Source organism: Mizuhopecten yessoensis, unplaced genomic scaffold (assembly GCF_002113885.1).
Source record: "Mizuhopecten yessoensis strain PY_sf001 unplaced genomic scaffold, ASM211388v2 scaffold11177, whole genome shotgun sequence".
In the NCBI taxonomy this organism is placed as follows: domain Eukaryota; kingdom Metazoa; phylum Mollusca; class Bivalvia; order Pectinida; family Pectinidae; genus Mizuhopecten; species Mizuhopecten yessoensis.
In genome coordinates, this window is record NW_018408918.1 from 582,860 (window position 1) to 594,315 (window position 11,456).

Sequence of the window (11,456 nt, forward strand, 5' to 3'; positions counted from 1 at the left end):
ATATTCTTAGTTTAGATAACCATTAATTGTATTACCATTCTTAGTTTAGATACTCAATAATTGTATTACTATTCTTAGTTTAGATACTCATTAATTGTATTACTATTCTTAGTTAAGATACTCATTAATTGTATTACCATTCTTAGTTTAGATACTCATTAATTATATTACTATTCTTAGTTTAGATACCCATTAATTGTATTGCTATTCTTAGTTTAGATACTCATTAATTGTATTACCATTCTTAGTGCAGATACTCATTAATTGTATTACCATTCTTAGTGCAGATACTCATTAATCGTATTACTATTCTTAATATAAAAATTGTGTTATCACCTCATAACATAACGAAATATATTCAAATTAAATCTTAATTGAAAATACATCTACCTCAGAGAAACATTTTCGAGGTTTGAGATTATCATGATGTTTTAATATTTTATCATTTTTAATAAATATTTGAGATATTTATGTCTACTGCTGCTCTGGTTATGTTTCATGTTAATAATATTTAAGCTGATGTTAACATTGCTCAGGTTGTGACTGAAAAAGATTATATTACTTTACTTTTAAATCTGCCTACCTCAATACTTGTATTACTTTACTTTTAAATCTACCTACCTCAATACTTGTATTACTTTACTTTAACTTCTACCTACCTCAATACTTGTATTATTTTCCTTTTCCTTCTGCCTACCTCAATACTTGTATGACTTTACTTTAACTTCTGCCTACCTCAATACTTGTATCACTTACTTTTACTTCTGCCTACCTCAATACTTGTGTTACTTTACTTTTACTTCTACCTACATCAATACTTGTATTACTTTACTTTTACTTCTACCTACATCAATACTTGTATTACTTTACTTTTACTTCTACCTACATCAATACTTGTATTACTTTACTTTTAAATCTACCTACCTCAATACTTGTATTATTTTACTTTTACTTCTACCTACCTCAATACTTGTATTACTTGACTTTAACTTCTGCCTACCTCAATACTTGTATTACTTTACTTTTACTTCTGCCTACCTCAATACTTGTATTATTTTACTTTTACTTCTGCCTACCTCAATACTTGTATCATTTACTTTTACTTCTGCCTACCTCAATACTTGTATTACTTTACTTTTACTTCTACCTACCTCAATACTTGTATTATTTTACTTTTACTTCTACCTACCTCAATACTTGTATTATTTTACTTTTACTTCTACCTACCTCAATACTTGTATTACTTTACTTTTACTTCTACCTACCTCAATACTATATTACTTTACTTTTACTTCTACCTACCTCAATACTTGTATTACTTTACTTTTACTTCTGCCTACCTCAATACTTGTTTGTTTGCTCTACAGAAAAACATTCCTTAAATTCTGATGTTTCAGTAGTTTCCACTTCTAAATTTATAACTTTTTGACACACACCCACCTTTACATTATTGGTTTGTGTCTCTTTAACAACATTTATCTCCACATTAACCTCATCATTTCCGGCTCTTTTAAAGACTGTACGTATAAAGGGATTACACTCCTCAGGTATGAGGATGTGCTGAGACATTTTCAATAAGAACAAAATGCTTGGATGTGGTATTTCTAGTTTGATGTGGGGCGGGATTAGCTACATTGATACATGTTGATTGACACCTGTCTATAAGCATATCTTTACATAATGTAAAACACATTTTGGACAACTTTTAACTAATTTAAGTAGATTTCAATTCAACAATATTGCTCCACAACAATTACAACATATTAAGCAAAATAATTTTGGTTATTTCCAATTACACGAACTTGGTTATATATATATATACATGAACTTGGTTATATATTTACTAACCTTTTTCTTTAGACTTCGCAGATTATATGGTTTAGTCTTTTGATGACTTAATGCGATGCACTACTTAATTATTATCGTTTCCAATTCCATAAATTCCCTTAATTCTTAATTAATTAGCAGTTTGTTAAATAATATTTCAACATGCACTTTATTTTCATTCCATGGAGTTTCTATAGTTAATTTATATTCGATTTTATTTTCAGATTTTTCACAGAATTGATCTACATTTGCTTCACACATATCAATCACAAGAAATTGTACACCGTGATGCTGTTTATTTTTCATTGAATGAATGGTCCGTATTAAATGTTCTCTGATTCACCAGACAACCTTACAGTAAAGTATATGATTCAGCAAATTAATTCTCTGCTGTGAAGGAGATATTTTGTCTGTAGCGTGGCTGATGGGTCAGTGCTAGGTCACTTATTCTGACACTAGTTCAGCAAATACTTAATTATCATTTAAATAAATACACAGTGCTGGCCTTCCAATGTTAATGAACCGTAAATGCTGGACATTAAGCAGGGATACAACCTGTTTAAGGACTTTTGAATTAAGAGCCTGTGGACAGAAGTCATTGCTTACCCAACTTAGGCGAACGCTCAACACTAAAGCCAAAAGTAGGGTATTTCCCTTAGTTGTTGCAAGGACGTTAAACAACATAACGGTATATACACAAACAAACGAGCCAACACTTCTTACCTGCAGTTGCATCCAATGGGTCGTCAACTTTAAACTTGAATAGCACTACCCATGTCGTAATCATGTAGGCGCATCCCCCTATTGCGCCGATGCACAGAGCTCCGTACGTCTCAATCTGATTCGCTGCTCCGCAAACTGACACCTACCGAGAACAGAGTAATAGTGGACAAGCATACTTCAATGTAAATATTTTGTATAAAATTATGTGAGACAGGGATGGACTGGACACCAGCCTCTAAGGTTTTGCATAGAAGTGTCCAACTGCATGCTTCTACTTGCTTATCTCCCCTAGTTTAAAACTCTAGAATAAGACATCCAACTGATAATAAATATAAAACTCTATTTGTTCCAATAAAACGAGAGAATCTTGAGACGGGAGTCAGTCTACTCTCGGATAGTTAAACTTAATTAAAAACTAAAATCAAAATCAACAAAGAAACACCGGCTTTGTGTCATGTTCAACAAAAAGGTCATTGAAGACAAATTCGTTTAATACTTAAGAGTAACGTCTATATCGAATTAAGGTAAGAGTACATAAAACCTGAACATTACTGAACTATTATAGAACATGTGACTTGTGCAAGCTTACCATGCCCGTTAGGGCCCCGTTGAGGGTTGTTAGGAAGCTCCACTTTTTGTCGCCAATGAAAGGCAGTCTATTCATTATGAGTGTGACCAGCGCACCGGACGACCCGGAGATGACGGTGTTTTTGACGGCGGTAGCGACGGCCGCCCCGTCGCCCTCATTTGAGATGGCGCCCTGCGACGACCCATTAAATGCGAAGAATCCGAAAAGCAGAATGAACCCGCCCAAGGCCGAGAGCTGTAAGCAAACGCAAAATGGAGAAGGATTCCGAAAAGCATACTCAACACAGATTGCTTTAAGTGTAAAAAGCTAAAACGGTTCTGAACGGAGTAATAAACCAATTAATTCAACGCAGACAGTTGTTAGCAATAGTAAAATCTAAAACGATTCCGAATAGCATGATGACGTTATAAACTCAATGCTTTGAGTTGTGAATAAATGTGAAATCTATGTGGAATCCGAACAGCAAAGTAAAATAGTCAATTCTAGGCGGACAACTGTGATTAAATGTTATAACATAACCGTATTCGAGGAGAAGAAATGAAGAATTCCAATCGACATACACAACCAGAAGTATAAGCAAAATATTACCGGGGTCCGAAACGAGCAAAATTTCAAAAGATATCATTTTTGGCTTTTTCACGACAATAAGTGTTCAATTTGTTTCAAACAACAAGCATTCTATATGTCAAAATATTGATGAAAGATTGGTGTTTAAATCTGTCGGCGAGAGAAAATTTCAGTTTCGTTCATTTTTCGTCCATGTTTGTTTGACAAATACGTCACCAGCATGTCGACAGAAAAGTGACTGAATCGGGTAATAAAACTGTAAGAAAGAATCACCTCTAACAGGTGGGCTTATATGACAACAAACAGTGACGTCATCCATCTCTAACACCTGCGCACTTTTATACATGTACACTGACCACAAAAAAATACCATGTAATTTTTTTTTTTTTTTTAAAGCAGGTAATAGATAACACTGGTCAAGCAAGTGGTCAACTGGCTCCATATGCGTGAAATGGACGTTTTTGTAAAAGTGTGAATATGATATATACACTATCATCGGGAGATCGTGCTAATGGTGCTAGTGCCAATCTGAACTGTGGTAACCGGGGGACATATTAGCCATTTTCGCTCGCTATTTTTTTTTGCAAGAAACTATTTCTTTCATTGTTTTGACCACTGTGATAGGCGTACCGGAACAGAGTGGCCCTTGATGTCCTCAGGTGCGCCGGTGTCCTTATCGAATCGTCCTATCCTCGGCCCCATTATCAAAGCAGCAGTAAAGGCGGCAATCCCTCCGAGCATGTGCACTACCCCACTTCCGGCGAAATCCTTTAAAAAAATAGAAAGAAGAGAAAAATAATCGTTTATGATAAAGTATACAATAATCTTGCAAAATCAACAGTTTAAGGGATAATTTGAGATATGACGTCACAATAACATGGTTTTATAAGGTGATGTCAGAATATAATTCAATATAATTGGTGAATTGTCGCCATTACAGAATGGATCAGACATGGGCATCGGAATAATTTGCGTTTTATTGGACATTACATACTTAATTGGTTGTCATTTATTTCCTGCTTACCTGTATTATTCAATATATTTGTAATTCAACGAAGGCGTTTTATGTGTCCACTGCGTTATTGTCTATTTATGTCGTAATCACTACTTTTTTGTTGTGACGGGGGAACGTTGTGTTAAGTTGTACGGTGTAGTGCTGGTTGTTGATAGTAAGGTCACAATTGAATGGTAGGGAGCGTGGATGTGACATCTCATCGGTAGACAGAAAGATAAAGACTGTATGCCGCTGAGGTATAAGGTTGTAAATGGGATGCAAGGAGTTTGATACTTATATGGATTTTTGAAAGTGGTTTCTGTTAAAGGGACGGATCGATGAGGTGTCGGTAACAGGAGTGTTTAGAGATACAGTCAAAAGGATGAATGAGGAAAAAACGAATTGGATCGCTGAGCTATCGGTTATAGGGATGGATGTGGCAACGGATAATTGGGTCGATACGTTTTCGGTAAACGGGATGGACGAATTTTGGTTGAAGCGATGGACATATTTCGGTTAAAGGGTTGATGTGGTAACGGTTAAAGGGGCGGATGACGCTGCAGTTAAAAGGATGGCGGAAGTAGAGACGAAAGGGGTCGATAATGTTTCGATGGATGGATGACTTTCGGTTCAATGGATTGAAATATTACGGTTAAAAGGATGGGTGTGGTGACGGTTTATAGAAGGGATGTAGCGATTTCAATTACAGTGATGTTTCGGTTAAAGGGGTAGAACAAGATACGGTAAACTCTGAGGATTACTCTTAGGCTTGAATGTTTTTGGATTTTGATTGAAGTAAAGGTAATGTATGCATGATGTTACAGTGAAAAGGATGAGTGTGTTTTAGGGATAATTGTATGAAGATGTCCGGGCTGGAAAGACAACACAATCGTCCTTTTCTCATCAGAAAGGTTTTTCATTATGCATGTTTAAAAAACGACATCGACAGAATGAGTTTGTCTACTTACGTTATAAGAGACGTCTATCGTTGTCTCGTTGTCGACAGTATAAGTAAAGCCCTTCAGTAACCAGCCCTCACTCGACCACGCCCAGTGAGTTAGCACCGGGTATATGAAACCTGTCAACATTATTATCACTGGGTATATTTAATCTGTCAACATGACAACAAACAGGATCTATTGAACTTGTCAACATTATATCACATAGCATATAGCCTGTCAAAACACGAGATGTATAACTTGTCAATACTATAAAACACCGAATATATAACCTGTCAATACTATAAAACACGAGTATATAACCTGTCAACTTCAGAAAATACGGGACATGTATAAGCTGTCAACATAACAAAACACATGGGATATAAAACCTGTCAACATTACACAACACGGGGTATATATACCCTGTCAACATACCACAACACGGGGTATATATAACATTTCAACATTACCCAACACGGGGTATATAAAACCTGTCAACATTACACAACACATGGCATATATAACCGGTCAACATTACACAACACGGGGTATATATAACCTGTCAACATCCCACAACACATGGTATATAAAACCTGTCAACATTACACAACACGGGGTATATATACCCTGTCAACATACCACAACACATGGTATATACAACCTATCAACATTACAAAACACGGGGTATATATAACCTGTCAACATACCACAACACATGGTATATACAACCTATCAACATTACACAACACGGGGTATATATAACCTGTCAACATACCACAACACATGGTATATAAAACCTGTCAACATTACACAACACATGGCATATATAACCTGTCAACATTACACAACACATGGTATATACAACCTGTCAACATTACACATCACGGGGTATATAAAACCTGTCAACATTACACAACACATGGGATATACAACCTGTCAACATTACACAACACGGGGTATATAAAACCTGTCAACATTACACAACACATGGGATATAAAACCTGTCAACATTACACAACACGGGGTATATATAACCTGTCAACATACCACAACACAGGGTATATATAACCTGTCAACATTACAGAACACGGGGTATATATAACCTGTCAACATTACACAACACATGGTATATATAACCTGTCAACACACCACAACACATGGTATATATAACATGTCAACATTACACAACACGGGGTATATAAAACCTGTCAACATTACACAACACATGGTATATATAACCTGTCAACATTACACAACACATGGTATATACAACCTATCAACATTACACAACACGGGGTATATATAACCTGTCAACATACCACAACACGGGGTATATATAACATGTCAACATTACACAACACGGGGTATATAAAACCTGTCAACATTACACAACACATGGGATATATAACCTGTGAACATTACACAACACGGGGTATATATAACCTGTGAACATTACATAACACATGGTATATATAACCTGTGAACATTACACAACACGGGGTATGTATAACTCGTCAACATTACACAAAGAGGGTTTATAGCACTCGTCAACATTACACAGCACAGGGTATGTATAACCTGTCAACATTACACAACACATGGTATATATAACCTGTCAACATTGCACAACACGGAGTATATGTAACCTGTCAACATTACACAACACATGGGATATATAACCTGTCAACATTACACAACACAGGGTATATATAACCTGTCAACATTACACAACACAGGGTATATATAAACTGTCAACATTACACAACACAGGGCATATTTTGTATGTCAACACTACACAACACGAGGTGAATATAAAGTGTACACATTACACAACACAGGGTAGATAGCCTGTCAATCTTATATTAGGTCTTACACAGCATTGGGTAGAAATCATGTATCTAAAACGTCATCATTATACAACACGGGGTTATAAAATCATACCACAGTGAACTAATGGAATTCCTTAATATTTCTTTATAAGCGTGACAAAGCTCATCTTTGCAGTATGCATCATCTAACACAGAAATTCAATATTGCTCAAACATGATGCACAAGGACAAAACATAGTTCAAGTTTACCTCCGACACTACCTCGCTACCACGCATAACACTAGGTTTATGGTTAACTTTCGTCGGGAAAATAACATGAAATGTATAGCTTAATGCCCAGATCACTAACATCTGGATCGTCTAAGATTCAAGTTTACATTATGGGTTCTAAAATTGTAATCTTTACAAATGTTGGTGACGTTTTAAGATCAAATTGGTCAGACATGAAAATCGGAAAACGACTTACGGACCCCTGTCTTAACACGCTATAGGCCGTATCTTGTATTACAATTTCACACAACTGCTATAATCTTATAATGTTAAGACATCATCAGGCCTGGGAAACATTTTTTTAATTTTGAGAAGTTTTAAATACTGTTCATTCTCCTGCATAAAAGTGTTGTAGAATATACTCGGCCAAACTACATTATTTGTACAAGTACATTAAATACTTGTCCTTACTAATTAGTCGACACGACTTAAAAGCTGCCACCCATGCATATCTTGCTGATATTTTATTTGTCTGCTTAATTAATTAATTAATTGATTCAGGATAAATTAATTAACTGTTTGGTAGTTTTCGCGTTAAAAGGGTTTTGCCGATATGTAGAGGAAGACGTACAACGGGAATTGTACGTTAAGAGAAAATTGGGAAACTACATGTGTACGTTGGCGGTAAGCGCATAATATAGAGGGTCATTATAACGAGGTTTTACTACACGTCATAGACCTACTGTTTTCTGGGAAATGTTCGCTGCAGTTAAAATTTCGCCTTTTTCGCCCTCCGTAATGAGGGCGAATCTATCATTACAGCGAATGTTTGTAAATAACATAATATACATAGTAGTTAAATAGGCGGGGCGAAATTAGTATAGGGAGAAAATGGATTTTACCGTCGAAGGGCCTAAATTTGACTGGGCGAAAAAAATCCGATATACATTAAATTGTATTCTTTATACTAATTAAAGCAGATGATACGCTATGGCGTCATACCTACCCGTAATGAGGGAGCTGTAAACGAGGTAGGCCACAAAGTCACATCTCTCGGCCACAGCACCAGAAACAATGGTGGCGGCGGTGGCAGCGAACACGAAGTGGAAAAACCAGTAGGCATACTCCGTGTCTTCTAGATTGCTGTGTGCGAAGTTCTCTGTCCCTATGAAAGCGTTCCCTCCGCCAAACGCAAATGCATAACCAAACAGCCAATAGCAAACCCCAGAAATAACTGCAATTAAAATATCCCTACATTATATCGATTTCATTGAACATTTCGTTTTTACCAAGAGACAAACAGTGAATACCATATTTAAATCTAGCATCTTAGTATTAATGAGTGTATATTAAAAGCTAGGGTAAACTAAAATATTTTTTTGCAAATGGTGCCTTGATCCAAACGCTTGCCTGCTTATACATTATTTTTTTGACACATAATCACACCACTTCTAGTAATCATCTACTGAAATTCCAAAACAAGTTAAATTTAAGAAAAAAAATCCATTTTTTTCAGTTCTGGCTTCACTGCCACACTCCAATGGACCCCTCTACAATATCGGTATGTTAGGACGCATATTGAATCAATGACAAGCATTCACATAATTTACCCCAAAACTCCAATCTGTCTCACGTTCTCGAAAACGCCGAACAGTAGAGAAAAAGGGGGTTACCTATTGTCTATAACATATACCTAATAATGATTGCAGTAGCCTGTTGCATTCTTACAAGGTTACCTCCGTATCCATTAAGATGTTTAAAACTGTTAAATATGAATTTAAACATCATAATGACAATTCAATAAAACGAAAATATAATGAAAGAAACTAGCATATGGCAAGCTTACAGATATGTTTACTTACATGAGTCGAGCAGGTTTTTGATGAGGATGTTGGTAGTATTTTTACTTCGGACAGACCCGGCCTCCAATAGGGCGAAACCACCCTGCATCACTGAAACATTGGTCAAGGTAAGATTACTTTTAGAAATAGGAAAGTTTATTCCAGGAAAGGTCAAGGACAATGATTTACACACCCGACGTTAATTTCTATTTTTAGCTTGAGACTAGGTACAAAAACTTAAAGGTCATGGTTAAGTTCATAGCAGCTCAGGTCAACGACATACCAGCAAACCTTTAGGGACAAAGTTATGACGGTTTAGGGTAAGGTTCAACGTAATATCGGTCTGAACAGAGTCTAGCACCATGACAGCTTAAGGTCAAAGTATACGACTAAGGTCAACGTAATGGAATCCGCAAGTCATGATCAACATCATGAATCTTAAGCTCATGACCAAAACAAACGGTTAGGGTCACCGCAATGACAGAAACGGTCCAATGCCATGAAACCTTAAGTCTGGGTCAACACAAACACTCAATATCGACACCATGACAGTTAGCCTTTCGGGTGCCTGAAGAGTTCAAATCGAACACACCTTGTGTGGCCTCTCGTGACTGTACGGAACAAAATTGCTATTTTCATCAATCGGGAACAGTCGGCCCTTTCCGTAAACGAGGAAATATTTTCTTGTTTACGGAAAGTGCCGACGGTTCCCGATTGTGTTTGCATATTACGATGATTTGTGTTGGAGTTAACATCTTTTCGAGATTTTATCAGGTTTATCTATTAGAATAGTAAACCTATTGATAAATTCATCTCAGCGAAATTCGCTTTTGGTTATTTTTACCATCCATGTTCTGAACATGTGACACATTACTGACTTGTATCCTAAATCGTATACATCTTGAATATCCGTTTCTTTCAAAAACTGATTAAATCCTCAGAACTGACCATAATAACACAATGAATAACATACAAAGCCAGATATTAACATGTCCTTTGGTCGGATTAGACTAGGAAGTATTTTGTACATTGACTAGAATCGTGTACAGCATTACAGAATTATTTGTTGATTCCACCATTGTAGGAATAGTCATGATCGCAGTGATTTTTTATTGTGTTTTTAAGTATAACTTGCGGGACTTTTATGAAAATAGTTTATGAAATAAATAAAAAAAAATGTGATCAAAACCATATTCTGAGTGTAAAATATTCTACGGTGCCAGACCGAGATTCAAACCATGGACTTGAGATTCCTGAAATCACTAGCAAATGGATTTATTATAGATAACATAAATGAACAGAAAAGAAAAGAAATCGAATCAAGGATTGCAGAAATTGGCAGTGCCAATAAAGAGGTATTCGTCGAATTTAAGGGAAAAACAACGCAAGAAGGAATTTTATTTTTCACAGATATAATGACAATACTTCTATTCTCTGAATAGATTTATGGGACAAAGTGTAAAGTGTTAGTCTCTATCCTTGGTTAGTTTGCAATACAACGAGTCTTTTGTCGGGTTAATAAAACCGTGCAATAACCTGTCAAAGGTGGATCATTTCCTATCTTTTGTATGTTGAATTGTTTTTAATGGGAATACGCAATATGATAGGCATGTATAGATATAGACCGAACGCTGTTAGCTGACAAGTGTAACCTGATTAATGTATAGGTTATGACGTATACGAGTATAGCAAAAAAAATGAAGAACGCACTTGTGGGATTCATTCAAGGATGTCGATAGTTTAACGATCCTCGTACCACAACCAAAATCTGTAAATAAAAAATTAGATTTGTTTTCTGGCGTGACTATAGCTTTGATCAATTATCATTTCTTTCTGAAAAGAAAACACTCCCTGAATGAAAAATAATAAAGATGAAATGAATCAAATGTAATCATCAAAAGTTAACTAAATGTAAAAAAAAATCAGAGGGGGGTG

At 35.9% G+C, this 11,456-nt stretch overlaps 1 protein-coding gene across 2 annotated transcripts in view; it reads right to left on the reverse strand.

The window, feature by feature from the left end:
• Window positions 1–11,456, reverse strand: part of LOC110440295 (putative ammonium transporter 1) — a 52,425-nt gene that overhangs the window by 16,693 nt on the left and 24,276 nt on the right. For both annotated transcript variants that reach the window (XM_021483270.1, XM_021483269.1), the window contains exons 2-7: window positions 9,543–9,632; window positions 8,687–8,914; window positions 5,669–5,778; window positions 4,337–4,474; window positions 3,140–3,373; window positions 2,551–2,692 (exon numbers count right to left, since the gene is read on the reverse strand). In XM_021483270.1, the coding sequence (XP_021338945.1) occupies window positions 2,551–2,692; window positions 3,140–3,373; window positions 4,337–4,474; window positions 5,669–5,778; window positions 8,687–8,914; window positions 9,543–9,632 (942 nt within the window). The remainder of the gene's footprint in view (window positions 1–2,550; window positions 2,693–3,139; window positions 3,374–4,336; window positions 4,475–5,668; window positions 5,779–8,686; window positions 8,915–9,542; window positions 9,633–11,456) is intronic.